Source organism: Aricia agestis, chromosome 11, assembly GCF_905147365.1.
Source record: "Aricia agestis chromosome 11, ilAriAges1.1, whole genome shotgun sequence".
NCBI classification, from domain to species: domain Eukaryota; kingdom Metazoa; phylum Arthropoda; class Insecta; order Lepidoptera; family Lycaenidae; genus Aricia; species Aricia agestis.
In genome coordinates, this window is record NC_056416.1 from 14,371,303 (window position 1) to 14,395,925 (window position 24,623).

At 37.5% G+C, this 24,623-nt stretch overlaps 1 protein-coding gene across 3 annotated transcripts; it reads right to left on the reverse strand.

Annotated features, from left to right (window-relative positions):
- Positions 1-2,089: 2,089 nt before the first annotated feature.
- On the reverse strand, positions 2,090-24,476 carry LOC121731654 (annexin B9-like). Of its 3 annotated transcripts, XM_042121205.1 has the most exons (9): positions 24,295-24,476; positions 23,733-24,188; positions 13,424-13,600; positions 10,301-10,505; positions 7,935-8,014; positions 4,560-4,632; positions 4,059-4,232; positions 3,436-3,617; positions 2,090-2,680 (listed from the first exon to the last, which is right to left on the reverse strand). In XM_042121205.1, exons 1-9 carry the CDS (start codon positions 24,307-24,309, stop codon positions 2,624-2,626), a joined length of 1,419 nt encoding a protein of 472 aa, XP_041977139.1. In that variant the 5' UTR covers positions 24,310-24,476; the 3' UTR covers positions 2,090-2,623. The 3 variants fall into 3 exon arrangements, with proteins under 3 accessions (XP_041977139.1, XP_041977141.1, XP_041977140.1); XM_042121207.1 differs by lacking the exon at positions 23,733-24,188 and having other exon boundaries at positions 2,095-2,680; positions 24,295-24,472; XM_042121206.1 differs by lacking the exons at positions 23,733-24,188; positions 24,295-24,476 and adding an exon at positions 21,675-21,945 and having other exon boundaries at positions 2,095-2,680.
- Between the last annotated feature and the right edge of the window lie 147 nt (positions 24,477-24,623).

Sequence of the window (24,623 nt, forward strand, 5' to 3'; positions counted from 1 at the left end):
AAGCATCTAGATATTAAAGTTAAATCAAAAACAAATACCAATTATTTCAGCCTTCAGGCTTCTTATGGCCATATTATTGATGCTAGCATGACAGAATGGTTACGAAAACCGTTAATTGTATCGTTTTAAATAGAATTTGTAAAACAATAAACTTCCACATTGATATTCAAAATTGTACTAGTACTATGTAATTATTCGTTACTTTGATGGATAGAGCAACAGGTAGAGTAGGTAGGTAGAGACAAAAAACATGTTCTTGTTTAATAACAAATTTATTTTATCTCAAAATTTAATACAAGAGATTCAAAATAGAACAATAATATGATTTTGACACCGAGATCTCGTAAGCATTTACAATTATAAAATAAGTGCAATGTTTCTTTCATACATATGTCCGTATAATAACACGCCGAAAATAACTAGGCACCACGTTCTAAGGAAACTGTATGAAACTGGTGCCTTGTTAATTTCTGCGTGTACGCAAGATTTTCACATGGCCAACGCGCTTTTTTTGAGTGGCAACATAGCAAATACAAAAAAGAAATTACATTCTTAACATTTATTATTCGAGTAAAAGGTGGGCTTATCTAATATTGTAATGTATTAAATATCATAATAATACATATAATGCTATATAGCATACTATAACAATGTATATAGTCATATAGACACCGATTGAAGGACTTTCCGAAGGCACTGGTTTGAGAATAATTCAAGATTCTTAATAAAGGTAAGTAATGAAAATGAAGCTAAGGTTGGGTCGCACCAGAGGCGTAGTTAAAGTTAAAGTTATGGATATAGTTAAGATAAATTTAACTTTAACCTTAACTTTGCCCGGAGAAATTGACAGATGACAGCTGGTCCAACAAGGTATGAACGTGGGCGGGGGCGCTGCTGGTAAAGTAGAACTATAAAAAATGGCGTTTTTGTATAATGACAGCGTTAGTTCCTTTTTCGCCACGTGCACTTAAAACCTTGTCGAGCTCTATGGTTATGGTTAAATATGGCGTCTTGATGGCGTCCATTTTTAACTTTAACCAAAGATTTAACATTTTGCATTGTAGTTAAAGTTAAAGTTATAGTAAAAGTTACAGTTATAGTTAAAGTTAGTTGGTGCAACCCAACCATAACCTACGATCATTTTATGACATGTTGAAAGGACCCGTTTAAAAATATTACGGTCTTGACTTCCCATACTTTATAAAGCTTTTTAATTTGATAAATTTTTATTCATCAAATTTATTTAATTTGATGAATAAAAATTTATCAAATTAAATAAATATTAAAAAAATAATGTCAAAAAATTTATACTTACTTGAATCATAATAAAAGAAATAAATTTAGTTAGCATGGGCGGTATTAGGTTACCAATCATAAATGAAACATTTAAAACAAATTGCCAATACAATGCCAATAATATTCGAAAGCATTTCAGAGAGATTCAGACAGTAAAGATCGTAAGTAATTTCAAAACTTATTAAGCTTTGTGACCCATATATTGAGGTCAAATAACATTTTTTCTTACACAGTTCTGTAACTATTTACTTGTTTTAAATTATAAACATTTGAAATTAACAATTGTCTAAATTTAACTTTAACTTTAACCTTAACTTTGCCCGGAGAAATTGACAGATGACAGCTGGTCCAACAAGGTATGAACGTGGGCGGGGGCGCTGCTGGTAAAGTAGAACTATAAAAAATGGCGTTTTTGTATAATGACAGCGTTAGTTCCTTTTTCGCCACGTGCACTTAAAACCTTGTCGAGCTCTATGGTTATGGTTAAATATGGCGTCTTGATGGCGTCCATTTTTAACTTTAACCAAAGATTTAACATTTTGCATTGTAGTTAAAGTTAAAGTTATAGTAAAAGTTACAGTTATAGTTAAAGTTAGTTGGTGCAACCCAACCATAACCTACGATCATTTTATGACATGTTGAAAGGACCCGTTTAAAAATATTACGGTCTTGACTTCCCATACTTTATAAAGCTTTTTAATTTGATAAATTTTTATTCATCAAATTTATTTAATTTGATGAATAAAAATTTATCAAATTAAATAAATATTAAAAAAATAATGTCAAAAAATTTATACTTACTTGAATCATAATAAAAGAAATAAATTTAGTTAGCATGGGCGGTATTAGGTTACCAATCATAAATGAAACATTTAAAACAAATTGCCAATACAATGCCAATAATATTCGAAAGCATTTCAGAGAGATTCAGACAGTAAAGATCGTAAGTAATTTCAAAACTTATTAAGCTTTGTGACCCATATATTGAGGTCAAATAACATTTTTTCTTACACAGTTCTGTAACTATTTACTTGTTTTAAATTATAAACATTTGAAATTAACAATTGTCTTTCTCAAACAATATTTTACTCTATGAGTATTGGAAGTTTACTTTCAAGTATAATAGTATAACTTGTTAACAAGTTTAATAATAATATATGTAATATTATATTCCTATGTAAACAGTAAATATATAAGCATCTGTATAACGTTTTACCAGGACAGCAATATTCGTCCTAGTCACTGTTTCTTACATATAAAGCGTTGTAAATTGTAAAGTTTTGAGGTAAAGTGAGACACTCAAGATACATTCGTAGAGATACTTAAACTAGTACAATCCGAGCAGACCCAGCAGACATTTCTTGTAGTGTCCCGAACAGTCACCCTGAGAAGAGAAAACACGAAGGTTAATAAAGAACTGAAAAAAAACCTAAGCTTCGGTTTAATCCTCTGATGGTAGAGCTTTGAACATAGAAAAAAAACTGATAAGCAATGATACATAGGCTATTAAATATGATTTTAACGCTAAACGTCTAAAATACAGAACTGAATTAAAGACGTGAGTGGATGAACACAATAACTAACATTTTGTAACATACGCACAATTACTCATTTTTTCCCTTAAAATTCGAACAAACCTTGTAACTTATTTACTTCATCACCTGGCTTATATATCTGGCTACACATAAAATGCAGTTCTTTTAAATCATTTTTCGGCTCCTCGCCTCCATTTATGCAAAAAAAAACGACAATTTTTTTATTCTTAACTATCATGTTCTTCCACGCACGTCTTCGATTGTCAGCAGATTAAAAATTATGTCAGTAAAATCTGCGATCGTGACTGTGCGAGCTCGACAGGTAAATCAACAATCCTAGTCAGAAAAGTTAAATTTGTATATTCGCCCTTCATCACTGTGCAAGCAAAAACCGCGACAGCAACACTATTGTGCTAGGGGACGGAAGTTGGAAACGCGGAAGTGCGAGCGGGGCAGGACTAATGTGCGAGCGGGACAGCTATACTGTGCGAGCGGGACAGCTATACTGTGCGAGAGGGACAGCAGCACTATTGTGCGAGCGGGACAGCAACACTACAGTGCGAGCGGGTCAGCACTACTGTGCGAGCGGGATGACAGCACTCACCTCGATCCAGCTCTGCAGGGTCTCGCCGTACTTGGCCTGGAAGGTGTCAGCGATGTCGCCGAGGTCGAGCTCGCAGCGCGTCACCATCACGCGGATGAGCTGGCGGTCGTTCGTGCCGAGACCCTTCATCGACTTGTGCAGCCGCTCCGCGAAGAACAGCGGCTTGTTGCGGACTACTTTCACTGTGAAATTGAAAACATTATGAGTTAATTTGGTTGTGATTACTTATAATATTATATTTTTTAATTGAATTTATCACAAACTTATCGAGTTCATACCCATAAAGCGGTGTAATGTAGTGTTTTGTGTGCTGACAAAAGTTACAAGTTGGAAGCCGGCTACATGAAGCAGCAGCAGACGAAGTGTCGTCGCGACACTACTGGTTTTTATGTATTTCTATGAATGTGTCGCGACTCGCGAGCTTCGTGTCGCTAGCTGCGGAAGGCATTTCATAGAAATACAAACAAGCCAGTAGTGTCGCTGCGACACGTCTTCTGCAGTTGCTTCATGTCGCCCGCTGCCAACCGGCACCTTAATCAAGCGAAAACGGTTTACGCTGCACCGCTAAGTGCTAACTGCGCACTGATTGGCCGATACTGTAGCGAGATAGGGCTGCCACTCACCGATGGCGCGCAGGGCCTTCTCCAGGTCGCCGGAGAACTCGGCCTTGATGGCGTCGTCGATGTCGTGTCCGGTGAGGAAGGTGTACTCCTGGAACACCGCCGCCAGCTGCGGGAACGAGCGCGAGCACAGCACCGCGTTGAACACCGACTCGTCCGTGCCCAGCCGCAGCTCGCCTGCAATTACACAATATTATATTCCTCATTATCACCGAAATATACTATGACTCAGTATGGATGGGATAGGGACCATAATATAAATGTAATATTATGTGGGGACTCAAATTACATAACCTAAAATACGTGAATGTGTTAGGATCATTTTACACTGTTTGGTTTTGTATTTTGGTTGTGTATAGTATGTGTTGACACCACATTGCCTCAAAAATCACTCGTTAATTTTTGCGTGACGTTCTCCAAATAAATAAAGACCCCTCTGAGTTTTTAACACAGTTATATCCGTGGATTAACATTACAGTAAATTAGTTTAATTTTTTTTCTTACCTGCTTGTAACAGACTCCTTGCATCTTCTCTCGCTTTATTCTGGTCTATGTGGAAATCTTCAGATCTGTTACCCTGGAATAAAGAAATGGCATGATATAAGACAGTACATAAACAATTTTAACTCACATAGTCAATGTCATAATGTTTGAAATCGTTTGACGACATACTCTGTAATATTGTTTTGGAATTTTAGCCGTACTTTGTAGACCATAAGGTTATAAATCAAACGGATAGAACTGCTTACGCATGTTTTTTCAACTTGTTTGCACATAATTATGAGGATAATGTACAGACCAAGGTCATTTCCATATCAGCACAATCATTCGCCCTATAACCTCTCTGTGATAAAAAAATCGTTTTGGGTATGTTTTGGATCGCTAGTTTTCTAACAAGAAATGGAACAGCAAGAAATGGAAAGGGCGTAGGCGACAAGGACGGATCGGGCTGAAATTTTGCATGCAAGTAGATGTTATGACGTAGGCATCCGCTAAGAAAGGATTTTGATAAATTCCAATCTAAAGGGGTCAAAATAGGGGATGAAAGTTTGTATATAATAATACTTCTTAACGCGAGCGGAGCCGTTTTTCATATAAGCTATGGGCAAATTATAGTGTATGCTTAAACTAATCTATGTACTAATTTTGGAAGCTCAAATCACTCTCCTCTGTTGGCAAAATTAGAATCCGTGTTTTTATAGACGTCTTTTTGATTAATTATTCTGTGTTATAAAAGTTGACCAATAGTGTTATGCTATGGGTAATTCAAAGACAAAGACATGATGTGACAATGAACTTTAATTTCTTAGCTTTAGTCGTAGTAGCTTGCGGTAAAAAACCCATAAGTCATTATACCTATACTCTAGAGTCTTTACTCTATACTCTATTATACCTATAGAGTATAGAGTAAAGACTCTAATAATAATTAGGGTTCCGTACCCAAAGGGTAAAAACGGGAATTAAATAAATGATAAAAATATGCCTTGCGGTCAAAAACCCATAAGTCTAGTACCTATAGAGTATAGAGTAAAGACTCTAATATAATTAGGGTTCCGTACCCAAAGGGTAAAAAAGGTACCCTATTATTGAGGCTTCGAATTCTGTCCGTCTGTCTGTCTGTCTCCAGGCTGTATCTCAAGAACCGCTGTAGCTAGACTTCTGAAATTTTCACAGATTATGTATTTCTGGTGCCGCTATAACGGTACGGAACCCTTCGTGCGCGAGTCCGAATAGCACTTGGCCGATTTTACCGACTTTATAACATACGAGCTTTTGCCCGCGGCTTCGCTCGCGTTTAGAAGTATTATTAATTTTTATATACAAACTTTCATACCCTATTCTAACCCCTTGGGGTTGGAATTTATCAAGATCCTTTCTTAGCGGATGCCTACGTCATAACATCTACCTGCATGCCAAATTTCAGCCCGATCCGTCCAGTGGTTTGGGCTGTGCGTTGATAGATCACTATGTCAATCAGTCAGTCAGTCACCTTTGAGTTTTATATATACAGGAGAAGAAGAAGATTGATAAAAAGTTGAGTGAAATGAAAAAAAAATAATAATTATTAAATCATTAACTTTAAATCCAGTAGCATGAGTTTTACAGTTAAGTGTGGAGCTTGCTATGACATCATGTTTTAATCAAACCAAACCACGCACTCTGTATTTAAAACTTTTATGGTTATCAGAATCAAACGTTATACTTTAGAAAAATCCATGGCATAGAATTTAATTTACTACTTAATTGATATAATAAAATATATACTTTTTACATTTTATCATTGTCACCTCAAGCATGCGTTATATTTTTGTTTACAATTTAAAAAGTTTGGATGATAATGACATAAGGGGTAAAGTTCACATAAATTTCTACCTATATGTGCATGAAGTTTATAAATAAAATAAATAATTTAGAATATATCTAGATACCATATACTCCCGTTACTTATAAAACTAATGTATGTTACACTGTTTTGTCTTTTTCTGCCAAGTGACATTCGTCACAATATCAGACAGAAACAAAACACGGTACAACTTTATTGTCCTTTCCCGCGGTTTGGGATCATATAAAAATGTAACAAAAACAGAAATTGTAAATAAAACTTTGATGACAGTAGTACTTATACATAAAATTTTATGCAATCTTGTGACGCCGATGACGCATTTTACGTCAGTCTCATTCTAGGTCAACACTGATTCATAAGAAATCTTGTCTTGTGACGTAAATTAACACAAATTTGGTTGCAGCCTAACAATTCCCATAAGTCATTTACATAAGATGGCCGCTGGTGTTCTAAATTCAAATACGTCATTTCCTGGATGACGTCATAATTTGTGTAAACTTGTTAGTATGACGGTGGGGTGAGTCATGTGGTGATGCGGCCTCAGTCAACAGGTTTATGCCAAAACGATTGAGTTGTACGAGAGTAAATTGGTAATTGCAGTGACTAATATAGACAATTTCAACAACCCGAACTGATCCATGACGACCTTACTTTTGTTATTGAACAAGTTGTTTAAAGTTCGCGGGGCCTAGGAATTTGTACATTGACTCATCAGCATCTTTTGACTTTCGCACAAACCGATCTGGAGTAGATGGAAGTTGTGTCAATATTAGATTAAAGATTTAAAGGTACAAGTTGGAAGCCGGCTACATGAAGCGGCAGCAGACGACGTGTCGTCGCGACACTACTGGTTTCTATGTATTTCTATGAATAAGTGTCGCTAGCTTCGTGTCGCTAGCTGCGGAGGGTGTTTCATAAAAATACATAGAAACCAGTAGTGTCGGGACTACACGTCGTCTGCAGTTGTCGCGTGTCGCTCGGTTCCAACTTGTACCTTAAAATAGCAGAATCGCGGTAGTAGTAAGTAGAGACTCAGTCAGTAGGTATACAAACGGCAAATGAGAGTTTTTGTCACTTTTTGGAACGAAGTTCCTTATCGTGCGTTGCGAAAGGGGGCTAGACAGAAAAAATGAAGGCGAAAAGTTGACAAAAGTGTCGCCACACGGCTTACAACTATAGCAAAAACATACAAGATACGCGCTAAACACATAGCCCTCCTGGCAGTCGGGTAAAAATGCCGTGCGGCAGCGCGTGTTTGTTACTCTCTCTCTCTCTCTCTCATTGAACAGTGTGGTGTAGCGACGTTTTTTTTTTGTTGTTTTTTGTACATAAGAAATAATAAACTTCGCTCCATCCGAGTGTCCCTTGACACCTCTCAAGTTTTTTTAAATAGAATTTCAACGGCATCGCGTTAGTTGCTATTGTTTGCTGCTTGGAGCGGCGCGGCGTTTGGATGCCATAGAAATTCTCCTTAACATTCTCACAGTAAGAAGTAACAAAAAGTAAAAGTCAGACCATGTCAACAAAACACTCACCATGCACAGCGACGTCATGAGCCTCTTGAAGTTGCCGGATGTGTCGCCGCGCAGATCGTCCTCCAGCAGGGTTCCGTATACTGTAATACAGATAATAACATTCAGAGTTTGACTAATTTATTTATTGTGAAAATTCCAACTATATAGCTATTGCGATTCTCGAGATACAGGCTGGTGACGACAGACAAACAGGACTTAATAATAGGGTCCTGTTTCCATGTTTTTTTTTTAATGAAATAAGGAGGCAAACGAGAAAACGGGTCACCTGATGGAAAGCAACTTCCGTCGCCCATGGACACTCGCAGCATCAGAAGAGCTGCAGGTATAGGGTAATAGGGGAGGGTAGGGGATTGGGCCTCCGGTAAACTCACACACTCGGCGAAACACAGCGCAAGCGCTGTTTCACGCCGGTTTTCTGTGAGAACGTGGTATTTCTCCGGTTGAGCCGGCCCATTCGTGCCGAAGCATGCCTCTCCCACGTCAAAATGTTCATTCGGCAGTTGTTTTAGCTTGCTTTATATGGAGCGACAAAGATTAAAGTTATCTAATATCCTTTATTATTATATTAGTATTCAGTACGCAGCAGCCCAGTAACTAAAATCCTATTGAGTATTGGTATCACACTGTTATTATGAAGGCGAAACTTTTTTACTTATACACGAATCACGCAAAACATAATACTTACGGATTTTGATCAAATTTGGAATGGTGTAAACGCTAGATTTTGGGTAAATCCTAATACAATCTATAATAACAATGAACACTTTAAAGTAGGCACAAATAACGAATTAGTGGGCAGATATCTACACTCTACACTACAGTCTGTTACATTATGTCCGAGGCTAAGTATGAAACTTAGCCATGTATTAGTGTTATTATTATTTAAGATTATGAATAGGAAGCGGCTAATTTCGCGAAGGATGTAGCACAATCCCTGAATGTGGATTCACAGCAATTTCCACATTGCATCTCATTGGTGATATCCTTCTCTTATTTACCTGACCTTATCATCATCAGGCCTTCCTAGTTCCTACTCCTTATTATAGTCTATACGTCTGTTGGCTAGAGTTACATTGGGTACCGCTATAAAAACGTATCTAAATGTACCCAAATCATTCATAATAATATTATGTAATCTTTGATTGGGGAGTGTGATTATAATATACATTTTTTAATTCATAGTTATGTATAATTTATTGTTTAATTTTTAATGATAAATGAGGAGCTGATTATACAGGGTGTAACAAAAATAAGTGATAATACTTTAGGGTGTTCCTTGTAGAGAGTTCACTGTGAAAGTAGCAGCGCTAAAAGACCAAATTATTTTTCACTTTTGTATGGGGAAACTCGAAACGCTCGGGCCCTTGCCCATACAAAAGTATAAAAAAATTTCGTCTTTCAGCGCTGCTACTTTCCCAGTGAACTCTCTACAAGGAACACGTACACACCCTAAAGTATTATCACTTATTTTTGTTACACACTGTAATTACTTATTAAACACAATGTAATAAAATTTGACTTCAAAACAAATTATCGCGGTTCATTAAATATCTTATATCACTTTTATTGACCGTGACGGGCGTTCCCTATTATATCAACCGTAGGTCACGGTTAACATAGCTTTCTATTGATTAATATTATTATATTATATAAGTACGATACAATTTTTTGTAGTCAAATATTGTCATAAAGTGTAAAAGTACAGCGCCCATTTATAAAACATGGAGTAGGGTTTACTCTACAAAATGTAACAAAACATAGTGATAATGCTGCGACTTTCACTGTGAACTCTGTATAATGTCACAGAATAGATAATAGTACAAGTAATAAATATGTACACACTACACATACACACCCAAAGCATCATCATTAATCACTATGCCTTGTTACACCTTGTATGTTTATTTGTTTAAGTACAATGCAGTATTTTTAAGAGCTCATGCTGTCCCACTGATGGGCAAAGGCCGTAGGCCAACCTGGCTCGTACAATGCATGGTCTATTGAAATTACTTTCAGTAGGGAAGGTCTAATAGCAACAAGCTAAGGCAACATCAAGTTTCTCTAGCCTAATGCTCAATTTCACCAACGACAGTTAAAGTTAATGCTCTAATTAGTATCGGGTTAGCTCTTTCGTTTTTCATGTGAATGAAAGAGAAATAACTTTTTAAGAAGCTGTTAACTCACTTAACACTATCAGGCGTTCGTAAAGTTGGGCCTAATAGGTAATCAAACTCAAACATTTTCATCAATATTTTTTTCGAATGTTTTCTGAACGTCGGTATTTCGTTTACGTATATCGTCTAGTATCGTTGAGTTTGAGTTTAAGTTTTGAGTTGAGTTAGAGTTTTGAGGTTGAGTTTACTCACTGGCGGTGTATGCCTGCTTGATGACGTGTATCTCGTGGTTGGACATGGTGCACATGACCTCGATGAGCACGTCCTCATCCGTGCCGATTCCGGAGATGGCGTCGTGCAGCTCCTTCGCGTAGAACTGCGGCAGCGGCGTCATTAGAGCCACCAGCAGGTCCTCGAACTTACCGCTCGTCTCGCTCTTCAGGTCTGATACTAGGTCCTGAGGGAAAGAGATAGCTGTTATTTCTGATGTAGGTTCATAACTTGTAAGCACTACAATGAGACTTAAAGTTTTTTCATCGACTAATAATTTTAAGAAAAAAAACCGACTTTACAGTTCATACAGTATTTCCTATTCGTGGGACTACCTTTGACAAACACTCTTTCTAACAAAAAAAAATCATCAAAATAGGTTCATAAGCAGCAAAGTTATCCGCGAACAAACAAAAAGCATAAATGAAAAAACTCCTCCATTTGGAAGTCAAAGTTACTGGCATTAGTGCGGCTAGTGCCTAATAAAGGTGAGATCAGTTAAGCTACCGTGCCTTTGGTCTGCCCACTACCTGCGCAATGCCCATATCTGTTCCTAAGAGGATATCAAGTTTGACCGCAACTCATTGATATAGTCTGGCTGATAACCGACAGGGTAAGAGAAATGTTGCTGTGCTAATAGTGTGCTAACAATAATACCATAAAAAAACTTTTGAATAAACGGCCTCTCTAAATTACGTTTAATTGGTAAACAGTAGCTCTTGTTTGCGATTACGCATTAGAGATACGCTAGGAAAAAATAGTGTTATCTAATACCTGGTATGTTTAGTGTTTACTCATAGCATTGCATGTTTCATCATATCTCCATGTGACTATAACAGGAGAGTATACCATCAAGATCTGAATCATGATTATCGTTCGTACGTGGTGTATACTTTCCATCCCTCAAATTATACTTATATATTTTTATTTTGTTTTAAGTTGTAATGAGGCCAAGAGAGAATTAATTTTATAATTTTGATGATTTATGAATACTAGAGATCGCCCAATGGTCGAAATTCGACCTTAGTTTCAACGACATTAGGACTACTAAGTATCTATATTTTGTAAAATAAATATTGACTACTTATCATATTTTTTTCAACTTTTGTCTCTAGGACTCAGCTGATCTCAGACTGGCCGTGTAAGTATTGTCTAATAAAAAAAAATATAATCCATTTTCAATTTGTCACCTTGTTGTCAACCGTTGTCAATAGACTTCAACCATAAATAACAGAGTATAATTCGTATGTATAGGCTTGTCACTCAAAAATCTGTCATTTTTCCTAGTGTGTCTGTTGTAGAGTGTGTAATGTTTTATTTGTTAAAAAATATATGATAAAAGCATAATTTCAAAATAATATTAGCTCGATGCACTCCTTCACCATATAAACTATAACTGTGCAAAATTTCATTCACCTACGTTTCCCCATTTTTCGTCAAAAGGGATACAAAGTTTTTTGCTCACGTATTAATATATAGATTAAAATTTAATCTATATATTAATACGTGAGCCAATAATCATCACAGCGAAATTCCGAGATTAGGACAGTGACGAAGAACGAAGAGATTCTTAGAAATATTTTTGCATCAACTTCATACATTAGTTCTGAACACAATACCTGGCCTCTAGCCAATGATTAATGTGAGAGTAGACTTTCACAGTAAATATTACGTAGACTCTATTTTTTACATACTTATTCATAATGTAGCCTGAAGTAAGTGATGGATTCAGCCTCTTTCGCCAGACTTCTAGGCTATCAAAAGAAAAATAACTTTCCTTTTAATTAATTTGCTGTTGCTTTACTTTCTGTCGACCAAACTGTTGAAATGGTCAATGGAATATGATATATTTTTCTACCATTACTAAGAGATATTATGTCTCTTCGTGGATAGAAATTATTATGTATATTGCCCCAAATTCAAGTGTGGTGATCATACAATGAGCTTTCGTTTAAATCTAATAATGATGATCGTGGCTTTTAGCTTTTTCGGCCAATAAAGCTAGAAATGAATGACAACAATAAACAAGGGTGTGGCCGAATGACCCTGACAAGGCAATTACCGTATCACACCACACGCAAAACATCATCAATAATTATAATCAATAATAATATTTAATTAAAATGTTTTTTTAGAATATTTAAATTTAAAGCTTAATCGTCCTCTTTTATGAGGGTAAAATATTTATATTATTTATTTTTTTATGTCACGAATTATACGTTCAAAGCAACATCCAGCCAAATGGCTATCGTATTTGGCCAAAATGGCTGCGGGCTGCCTAATGCAGGATCCAACTAAATGACAAGAGATTGGCCCACTACACATTCCCACCACTGTATCTCCCGGGCTTTCGCCTACCACACATTCCCACCAAATATGATAAGCGATTCAACTTTAAATCAAACCAGGCAAACGGTGCTAAATTGAGGACAACAGTATGATAATAATCTGTTACCAGGCCACGGGTTTTCCTATCGACCGCCTGACGCGGGACCAACATGAGATGACTCATAGTGACGTCAGGGAACAACACGAAATGTATCGACGACCAAACGATTGAAAAAAAATCGTAAATTCGACCTCAGATTTCTTGATGATATTATGACGTCATAACGCGGGGGAGTCATCCGAGTCTTTTTTTTTTTTGATGCGCAGGGGAAACCCATCATGGGTGCCCCGGGTTGGGGATGTGCCTCAGTTAGCTGAAGAACCGCGGGGGTATGTGAGACTCTTACTCACTAAAACCACCTGCGGTTCGCCTTCAGCCGTCCGAGTCTTGCCCAACAGATATTTAACTTTTATAGTGTTGTAACTCATGTAAGCCTCTAAGTGCATAATATGGTGAACCGTGAACATATTACATTGCTGTAGTCACTGTAATCGTTACGCTACAGAAAATTATTTGTATGAAAACCTTGACACCTTCTTTACTTTTGACGTAGCCGTATACAAAGCTCATGAGTGAGTAAAACTGGGGGTAACCCCAGCATAACAGGCTTAGCATGGCTACAGTATAAATTCAAAAGAATGAAATCACCCACAGACCTATCACCTAAAGGACAAAATGACAGATTTTCTTGCATGTTACTGACTTTTCGCACTTACCTTTCCATACAGAGTTTTGAACTCGAACGCGATGCGCAGTCGCTGTTCATTGCTGCGTCTGGTCAGCACCTGGATGATGGCCTTCTCATCGGTGCCGAAACCTTTCATCGCCTTGCGGAGAATCTCCGCATCCTTCCTCGGGTCGAACGGGTTCACTGGCACCACGGTTGGTTTTGACTGTAATAAAAGATAGCGTTAGGAATTTGATTTTAGAAAACCTTGCTTAACTCCGAGCGAGTTAGTGTTAAATGTTAATACATAATATATTATTTAATGCGAAAGTGTGTCTGTATTTCTGTCTGTTACATCTTCTCGAATCACGCCCAAACCGCCGATTTTGTTGGGTATGGAGATACTTTGAGTCCCGGGAAAGGACATAGTATACTTTTTATCCCGGAAAATGTACGGTTCCCGCGCGATAAACAAATAGAGCAACGCATTTTACGAGCGGCATCTAATAACTAATAAGTGCTATGCACTACTAGTGCAAACGTGCCTAGCAACCTAGCCCTTTACTAATAATAAGATCCATATGTCTTACTAAGTTTACAGACATTATAATTTATAAAAGTTTGTATGTTTTCTACCTGTCTGTCCGTTTGGAAAAATCGCTAAACTGACAATACATTGTATAACTATAACGCCAATGCAGTGAGAAACCCTTTATATCAGGGGTTACCCAAACTGTGCGCCACGGCGCCCTGTTCCTTACCACGGCGCACCAGGGCCTGTATCATGAAACTGTTTTGAGACTCAAACAATCGGACGAGAATGCCGCCTCCTACTCTAACAAACGTGAAATGACGTCGTTAGAGCAGGACGCAGCATTCTCGTCCGATTGTTTGAGTCTCAAAACGGTTTCGTAGTCGACTCACGGCGCCCCTCTTGGAGTGCCGTGAGTCGATCCTTCATCATTATCCATAACCACAAATATTATAAAATAAAATTATAATATGAATTATAATACAAAGCAGGCAGATTTACTTGCTTAACCTAACTATAATTATTAAAGGTGTTTATTGATGTATATTTTTGTAATAGCTAGGTAGAATAGGGCACCGTGACAAAATATTGAGTTGTAAGTGCGCCGCAGGCTGAAAAAGATTGGGAACCCCTGCTTTATAAGTAACGGCCGTTCCCAATATTTGATCTATCTCTGGTTTTGCCTTACTAGAGATAGGAATAGATCACAATTGACATAAAATATATGTCTCTAATGTCTAATGTAAGTTATTCCTATCTCTAGTAGGGCAAAACCAGAGATAGATCAAATATTGGGAATGACCGTTAGGGGCTAGAGTTTACTAGCTATCTTCAGCACTTGAAATCTCAACTTTATTGTTCACGAGAATTATCTACTGACAGACTCTTATGAATTATCAGATTAGATATAAATTAAACAGAACTGTTACAAGCTAATCTGTTATCTGACTATGAGTAATAAAGTAACTTTCTGCTCATACTTAGTTAACAGTTTCATACAATAATTATTATACATATGACCAACGTGTTGAAGAAATTATGGTGAATTAATTAACAGACTTTACACATAATCTATACTAATATTATAAAGCGGAAGAGTTTGTTTGTTTGTTTGAACGCGCTAATCTCAGGAACTACTGGTCCGATTTGAAAAATTCTTTCAGTGTTAGATAGTCCATTTATCGAGGAAGGCTATAAGCTATATTTTATCACGCTAAGACTAATAAGAGCGAAGAAATAGTGGAAAGTGTGGAAAAAACGGGGGGAAATTATTTGAAAGGGCTTATTTGAACGCGGTAATCTCAGGAACAACAGGTCCGATTTAAAAAATTATTTCAGTGTTAGATAGCCTATTTATCGAGAAAGGCTATAGGCTATATTTTATAACGCTAAGACTAATAGGAGCGAAGAAATAGAGGAAAGTGTGGAAAAAACGGGAGAAATTATTTGAAATGGTTTATTTGAACGCGCTAATCTCAGGTTAGTCCGATACTGGTCCGATTTGAAAATTTTTTTCAGTGTTAGATAGCCCATTTATCGAGGAAGGCTATAGGCTATATTTTATCAGGCTAAGATTAATAGGAGCGAAGAAATAGAGGAAAATGTAGAAAAAACGGGGGAAATTATTTGAAAGGGCTTATCTCACGAACTACTGGAGCAATTTTTCTGTTATTTGGCACAGATAAGAAGTAGACCACGTGAAGGATCATAGGCAATTTTTTGTGGACTAATTTGTCTGTGAAATATCTAATTTACGCGGGCGAAGCTGCGCGGAACGTTATATTTCGCGTGGTCACGACATCACGCGTAAACGGCTCGACCCATTTTGCTGAAATTTGCTATAATGATACTTTGAGTCCCAAAAAAGGACATAGGATACATTTTGTCCCGGAAAAATGTACGGTTACTGCACAATATACTTTTATGATTCGCGCGTAAACTATTCAATCAATTTAGATGGAATTTGGTATGGAGATACTTTGGAGTCTCGGGAAAGGACAAGGAATACTAATTTTGTCCCGATTCTCGCCTAAACTATTTAATATATTTTGATGAAATTTGGCATGGAGATTGGTGATACTAATTTGAATCTGGGACAAGGAATGTTTTTTGTCCCGGAAAACACAGGAATAACTATAAACTAAAGTCCACGTGGACGAAGTCGCGGGCAACAGCTAGTATTGTATAACTTTGGCGCCTGCACTAGGCTGAGCCTGTCCTGCAGATCACCAATATATTTTCCTTCTTTTAGACATATTATAGTTATTACTTTAAGCACTGACCTCTGCGCTCTTTCCAGGACTATCATTTTAGAGGTTGCTGCACACACAAAACGGTTTTAAGTAAGTGTAGAGTGGCAGATGTACCTAAGTTTTTGAATATGTCTTTCGGATCTTTTAAGATGTGCTGACAAGATGTTCCTGGAAGTCTAATTTGTCATCAACCATGACTTTTAAATATTTTACGAAGGTAGCTTTTTTTAGTTGCTCGCAGTTACATGTTACTAATAATTGTTGACTATTTAAAGGACATGTATGTACCGTAACATTAATATTAACAGGAGGTGCTGATGCGCCTGTTTTATGAAAGAATAGAATTTTAGACTTTGTGATACTCAGAGTAAGTAGGTTATTTATATCTTGGAGCCACCTAGCGATTTTTCTAAGTGAATTTTCCGCCGTGCTTACTGCCTCAACCCAATTATTTCCATAAAAAATAATTGCTGTGTCATCAGCGTAACAAATTATATCGGTTCGGTTCGGTTCGGTCGTTCATATATAAAATGAAGAGTGTAGGGCCTAAGATACTCCCTTGTGGTATGCCAAAATTAATATTTTGTAAATTGCTTCTATGATGGTTAATTTTAACACATTGTTTGCGATTAATTAAATAACTGTTGAACCAGGCTAAGGCGTTACCTCTTATTCCCATTAATTCTAACTTACACAATAAGATTTTGACAGAGATTGTGTCGAACGCCTTAGCGAGGTCTATAAATGCGCCAATACATGAACGTTTCTCATCAAGACGTCTTGAAACAACATGCGTCAATAATTTTGCTGCATCTTCTGTTGACCTGTTTGCGCGAAAACCGAATTGTTTTATCGGAAATTAAATGATAACATTTTATTTTAAGATTAGCTTAATATCAGAAACTCTGCAACGAACAAAGGTTAATGACATGGCTAATACTATATTTAGCAGATACTGTTTCACCAGACACAATAAACATGGATTTGCAATGTGTCGAGCTAGCGAACGGTCGTGCTCCACGTTACACACGCTGCAAATATTATTTAAATAATATTTTCGCGAATCATGCGGCACGTTGCCGCTGCACGTGACCATGGCGCTCGTAGCCAACGAGTTGCTGGCGTTTATCCAGCACGCCATCGACACCATGGACGAGGTCAGCATCATGCAGATCTGCAAGTCCTCCTTCACCAGTGAGGAGATTTGCAAGGGGAAGCAGCTGCTGTATGAGACGCTCGGCCAGAGCGCGAACATGCCGTCGCGACGAAGAGACGGAACCGAAAGGAGCGTGCAGGACATCATCTCCCTGCTGAAGCAGACTGATCCAGATGAGGTACCGGCTTTTGTGGTTAAAGAGCTGCACAAGCTGCCGCCCGTCACGTTGGACCACGTCGACGTTTGTCAGCCTACTGAAGGACATCAGGTTCCTGAAGGAGGAGCTGACCGGAGTTCGGGGTAGATTGCAGGCGTCAGAAGCTATCATTAGTGATCTACGTAATGAATTATCACAACTAAAAAGTAATAATTCATTATGTAGGTCACCAGCTGACGCCGCATTCGTCACTCATCGCCGAGGCGCACAAGCGATCACGTTTAGCCCGTCAGCATTATCGGACGGGTCAACGAACGCCGCCGCTGCCGCCCACGCCCGCGCTCCCCTCCCGGTTGCGCCGACGCCGAGTCCACAGGCGACTCAGCAAAACTACGCGACTGTTGCTGGTCGCCCCGCGCCTCCCTCGCGGGCGCATAAAAATGGGGAAAATGAGAGCCGTAAGGCTTCGGAGAGTCGCAAGACTACGAAGAGCCGCAAGGCTAAGTCTTCTCGACCTGGCAAGGACGAGAGCAGGAGGTGCGATGAGGAGGGCTTCATACTGCTGCACAGTGTTTATTGTAGCCCAAAAAACGGACATCGTCTTTTTATTTGTTAATTCTAAGGAGTAATTAATTACAAATCCCCGAGTAAAACACCCAGGTGTCTCGCTTTAATAGTTTTTGAATTATCTCGAAACGAAAATCCCAATCCCGCGTTCATAAAAAAGTGAAAAGTTATTATATTTCAAAATTGGTACAGATTAGAAAAAAAACATGTGATATAACACTTGTAGGACATACAAAAAGCTACAACCCTTTTTTAGTCGGCTATTACTTATGGGGGCCATGAAAACGAAGAAAATCGATTTTCAGTTTTTATTTTTTTCTGACTAAACTAAGTCGATGTCGAAAGCGCATGTTACTTTAAAAGAAAGGTAATCATGACCACTACCAATAGTACAAATACCAAATCCCTAACCCGTGGAACTTTTGAGTTCTATGACTTTAAAAAATCCGGGATTGGCGGGATTCGTGGACTTTGTTTTTTTATTACACTATTCGATCGTGTTGCTAACAAAGAACAAATTCTGTGAAGTAACTATAGTTGTCAAAGCTTAAAAAGTACTAAATATTTTTTTATGTACTTTTTTCATACTGTCAATGTCCTATTTGAATGAATGTCCTATTTGCCAGTTAACAGCATCCCAATTTAATGACGTAAGCTTGATGTATTCAAGTCCCATCAACAAAGATGCCATTAGGAATGGTTTAAGCCCTCTTCACGCCTACATTAGATATTTAGAATTTCTTCTCCATCTTGGATATAAAAATGACCCAAGAGTCAGACAGTGGAGGATTTCCAAACATTCGAGTGAGGGCAAAATTGTCGAGGATCGAAAAAAAGACATCCAAGCAAAAATAAGAAACCAAATGGGTCTTTTAGTCGATATAGTTCGTCCAAATTACGGCACTACAAATAAAGGGAATACGGCCCGGCGCATTTTTACGTCAGTCGAAAGTCGTACAATGTTCGCCAACATTTTGGAAATTGAAGAGTGGCTTGTACATGACTTGAGTACAATTTTAATAACGATTAACAGTGGATTGCCAATAAACACCGAAAATTTTGATTTCTTTTGCAAAAATTTAGCGCACCGATATGTTGCTGAATATGGATGGCATCCCATGACAATCACTTTACATAAAATACTAGTCCACGGTAAAAACATAATCGAAATAGCGCCTTTACCTATAGGAGTTCTCTCAGAACAGGCTGGTGAGTCGTGCAACAAATATTGGCGTTATGATCGGGAGCATCACACTCGTAAAAATTCCAGGATAAACACTGTGACCGATTTGTTCCATCGAGCGCTAGAGTCATCCGACCCAATAGTTTCCCATTTAAACCTTGACTCCAGACAAAAACGCAAAAAACGAGTACCTTATCCACCTGAAGTAATAAACTTATTAATACCTTTTGAACCTCCATGCCCCGATGTCCCCGATGATAATAATAATAGCAGCGACGATGGTGATAGTAATTATAATATTGACGCTGAAAACAGCCATAATAATAATGATACTATCATAGTTTCCAATGAAAACGAAGTTAATTTTTATTTTTTCTGAGTTATTCCACAGTTTTAAAACACGCATTTCTTTTTTCTTAGATTTTACCAGGGGCAAATGTTGAAGACATAATATATTATTATACTTACATGAAAAAAATAAAGTTATAAGCCTTTAAACTCTTCCATGGGTTAATGTATGCGTTTTTATAATAAAACTTAAAAAATATTTCAAAATCTTTCCATTAATAAATTTAAATAGGAAGTCAAAAGAACGTTTTATTTTTGCTAAAGCCTACCATAAATTCAACGATTTCATAGGCGATGGGCGATGGCACATCTTGGCAGTTGGTAGCTGCTAGCAAGTCTACCTTAAAAGAATATTTTTCATAATTTTGTGACTTACACTGATAACTTATATGTTAATTTTTTACATTTTATAGATTAAGTTGTAAATCCTATTTTTAAAAGAATAATTTTAAATTTTTGGCAAAAAAGTGGCCCCGTGCTAGATTCTTACGCTGATTCTTCTCGACGGGTTAGTTCTCGAACCGGTGGTAAGTCAACATGTAACATTGTGGAAAAAAGTATTTAAATACTCAGAAATAAAATTTATTTTTATTTCTAATTGGTTAGAAATAAAAATAAGAAGGCACTGTGTACAAATTCTATACAAATTTTTAAATTCTTACGCATTTTCTTTAGATATTTCGTCAAAAAATTACATTCTTAGAAAATTGATACTTTTTAGAGTTTGATAACTATAGTTACTTCGCAGAATTTGTTCCTTGTTAGCAACACGATCGAATAGTGTAATAAAAAAACAAAGTTCACGAATCCCGCCAATCCCGGATTTTTTAAAGTCATAGAACTCAAAAGTTCCACGGGTCAGGGATTTGGTATTTTTACTATTGGTAGTGGTGATGATTACCTTTCTTTTAAAGTAACATGCGCTTTCGACATCGACTTAGTTTAGTCAGAAAAAAATAAAAACTGAAAATCGATTTTCTTCGTTTTCATGGCCCCCATAAGTAATAGCCGACTAAAAAAGGGTTCATAATATAGCTTTTTGTATGTCCTACAAGTATTATATCACATGTTTTTTTCTAATATGTACCAATTTTGAAATATAATAACTTTTCACTTTTTTATGAACGCGGGATTGGGATTTTCTTTTCGAGATAATTCAAAAACTATTAAAGCGAGACACCTGGGTGTTTTACTCCGGGATTTGTAATTAAGTACTCTTTAGAATTAACAAATAAAAAGAGGATGTCCGTTTTTTGGGCTACAATAAACACTGTGTGGTGGAGAGAAGGAAGAAGAAGCCCGCCGCCCGCAACCATCGCGGCACCGCGCCATATGTACCTGAGCTGCGTCTGCGGAGCGAGGTCCCCGCGACGCCCCTGCACATATCCCACCTGCACTGGTCCAAGGAGGTCGAAGACGTCGTGGACTACATCAGTAAGAAGACATCCCTCCACTTGAGGGTCTAGCGTCTGCAGTCTCGCCACAAGGTCAACTTCAGTTCCTTTGTGGTGAGAGTACCGACGCATCTTCTCCCGACCTTTGAAGCGGAGGAATTCTGGCCGACTGATGTGGTTTACCGAAGGTTCCGGGGGAGACTCCGGAATGAAGCGCGCGTCACGTCGCCGTTAATTCGTGATAATATGTAGTTGTTAAGTTTATATAATTTTTATGTATGTTAGTCATTAAGGTATATATTGTATGGGCCTACGTAGCCTGATTTAAATAAATAAATAAATAAAATAAAATAAAATAAATATTATGGATAATTCATGTAGCAGTAACATAATACTTATATGATATTATCACAAAAATGAGAAGATTTAAAAGTGTTTCATAGCCTAAGTCAACTATACATGACTATATCTACTTATTACACTAAGCTGCAGCTGGCACAAACTAAAGGATGTTATGTAAGATTAAATGCGATTTATAAAATCAGTTAGCTCCTGGCCTATGTTGATAATTAATAACTTTGATACTTATTAATGAGTAGATATCTACTCATATTACAATAGATACTCAGAAATATGACTTTATAGTCAAAGAGAGGAGAGTGGCAAAAACAGTGCTAAAGCCAATACACGCAATTTAGAAGTGAATAATACCGTGTAGCGAAACGATTTGAAACCGCGTCGCAGGCCGATCGACGCTCGGTAAACGCTCCTCATACTCGAATTGGACGTGACCGAGGACATTCTGAGCGGTTCCCGACGAGTATAAAACACATTTACACCACAAACACTACACCAAATTATTGATACGATCCCGATAGCGATAGAACTACGTCCATTGTGTGCGAGGAGAGAACTGAATTGTTATTGTGATAAATGTACGGACAGACGAAGTGAGCATAACGACGTAATTGCACTAAACTGTTCCTTGAATAGTCGTAGGTATCTCGACTGGCCTTAGAAAAACTTGCGCGATATTCGTCTGCCAGTGTTGGCTAAGGCTTCGAACCGGTCGCCCAATCGTGCTAGAACTCCGCAAAGTTGTTGCGAGAGTACAATTATTATCTAATTGATATAGGAAGATTTCAAATGATTTTATGGAGACTCAGTCCAGGGTTATTTTACCTGGCAATTTTTAAAAGAGTCACTATATTGAACTGTAAATAAACAATTCTTTACAATCAGATGGTTTCATCATTCATGCATGTGAAAGACCAAGACATGGGACCTTGAGGGAAGCCTTTGTTTAGCCAAAAAATAACATTAGTTTTTTTATAAAGAAGGAATTTTAAGAGCACTATTTTCAGCTTATGTGGTGTAAGAAAACTGACGTGACGTGTCTGTCTGTTACCTCTTCACGCTCAAACCCCTGAACCAATTTTGCTGAAATTTGGTATGGAGATACATACTTTTGAGTCCCAGGAAAGGACATAGGATACTTTTTATCCCGAAAAAATTCCCGCGCGATAAACGAGTTTTGGCGCAACGGAGTTGCGGGCGTCATCTTGTAGTCTATAATCTAGATTAATTGAAAAATTTCTGTCCAATGATAAACCCTGTAGTACTGGAAGTTTGAATATCTCGATTGACTAAAATCACATTAAATAAATTGATTATTGTCAAAGACATTCAGAAACAAGTTTTGCAGCCCTGAGCTGATATACAGCCCTGCTCTTTGGTAACCTTATGACCATGCAGATAAGCTTTTGTTAAACCTACTACTTGGCTTATAAAACATCACAAAAGATACCTAGGTATTTAGCTTTTATTCATAAAAAAATTAAAATGTGACAGATTGTATAGAGGATAGCACCTTACCTTACCGTCAATCGTTGAAAAACGAGACACAATATAATTTCTATTGTGTCACCAGTGACCATATGGGGCTTTATGAATTAAAAATTATATTACATTTCTATAAGACACGTTAGATTACATAAAGCAGGCTGTATGCCAGATTACTCATGAACATAATCATTATTCATTGCATAAAAACTATATTAGTCACATGTAATGAACACTCAGTCTATACAGACATTAAATATTGTGTAATAATAAGAATTCATACAAGAATAACAGCATTTAATACTTCAACTCCCAAGAGGCCACATGATGCCGCAATAACAATAGATAAGCTATTGTGTGATTTGTGTCTGGTTTTTCCAAGATCAAGGGATTAATAAACTATAACAAAATGTAATAAAGAAAATCATGACATAATGTTATCTAGTATAATTCCTAAAATGTACGGTCTTACCACAAAAAACTAAACATCTATTGAACAGTTATTTTGAGACCATTTTGTACTGAATTTTTCTCTTATCAAGTGTTCAACAGGTGTTTAAATCTTTTGTAGTAAGACCGTTAAAGTTTATAAAAAATGTAATTATTATGAAAAAGCTTTTTATGAATTATGAAAGCTTTATTTCACAATAACAATATTTGATGAAATAATGAAAAAAAAGCTGATATAACATTTATATCAGCTTTTTTTTCTTTGTGACTTCATCTATACAATCAAAAGAAAGGAGAAATCAACAGAGTAGCGCCTAGCGCATTACAAAACCAAAAGCCTGCATTGCAGACTTGTGTTTCTGTAAATTAGGCTTATGAACTAAATGTTAGTAGCAATAATAAGAACTGTTTTGCTTATCACAGAATAATAGTATGTAATTGTATGTATTAGCACAAATTTGAATGAAATGGGATTACCTTTGTGACATGATCTACTTGGCTTGATGCTTGATAGCTTTGAGTGCTAGCCGGGTATCCCTGATATTGGTTGGATTGTGGATAGCTGGACTGTGGAGCTGCCTGCGGGTATCCTTGGGCAGATGGATAACCCGTTTGGGCAGTCTGACCGGGGTAGCCTTGAGCAGGTGTACCGGGATTGGGGTAAGCTTGAGCGGCACTTTGAGCAGGATATGGTTGAGCGGGGTAACCTGAGCTCGGATAACCCTGATTGGGGTAGCCCGTGTTAGATTGGGGATAGCCCTGTGACTGAGGATATCCTTGCGGCTGGGTGGGATAGCCGGATGGCGCTTGCGGATAGCCCGGTTGAGGCGCCGGATAGCCGGTCGCGGGGAATCCCGGCATGGGCATAGGGTTTCCGAACGATTGCGGCGCATTGTTGGCAAATCCGATATTGTGCAGATAATTCGGTTGGCCCTTAAATAAAATGAAAATCATTTGAGTATTTACCTTATTACATTGTGATAAACAGAACAGTTTTGCGGCTGTAAGTACACGTACACAAGTTCACAGCGTTACTTACTTGGTAAGGATTCATTTTGTGAGTGTTTATCTCCGACACAACTATTAAACAACAAAAGGTTAGAAGATAACTTTTGAGTTTATTAACTTATAAACACAAAGCACTATCACGCAAAAATAACGCGATATAATTAATATTCGAACAGAAGCAAGGACTGGAGAAATCGGAGAAGTGACAAGAATTTATAACAACTTTGACAACGAAACTGTGACGCACAGATTACTAGTGCTGTCAGCTGTGACGTCTGGTCTGACTGCTGACACAAGTCTGACAGTTGACACTTGACAATCTTGACATATCATTGACATTGACAGTACCACAGATTATAT

Coding starts and splice junctions, on each gene's coding strand:
- LOC121731654 (XM_042121205.1), bottom strand. Junction 4,633..7,934: donor TCATGACGTCGCTGTGCATG/GTGAGTGTTTTG, acceptor TCTTTATTCCAG/GGTAACAGATCTGAAGATTT. Junction 2,681..3,435: donor CCCTGCAGAGCTGGATCGAG/GTGAGTGCTGTC, acceptor TTCTCTTCTCAG/GGTGACTGTTCGGGACACTA.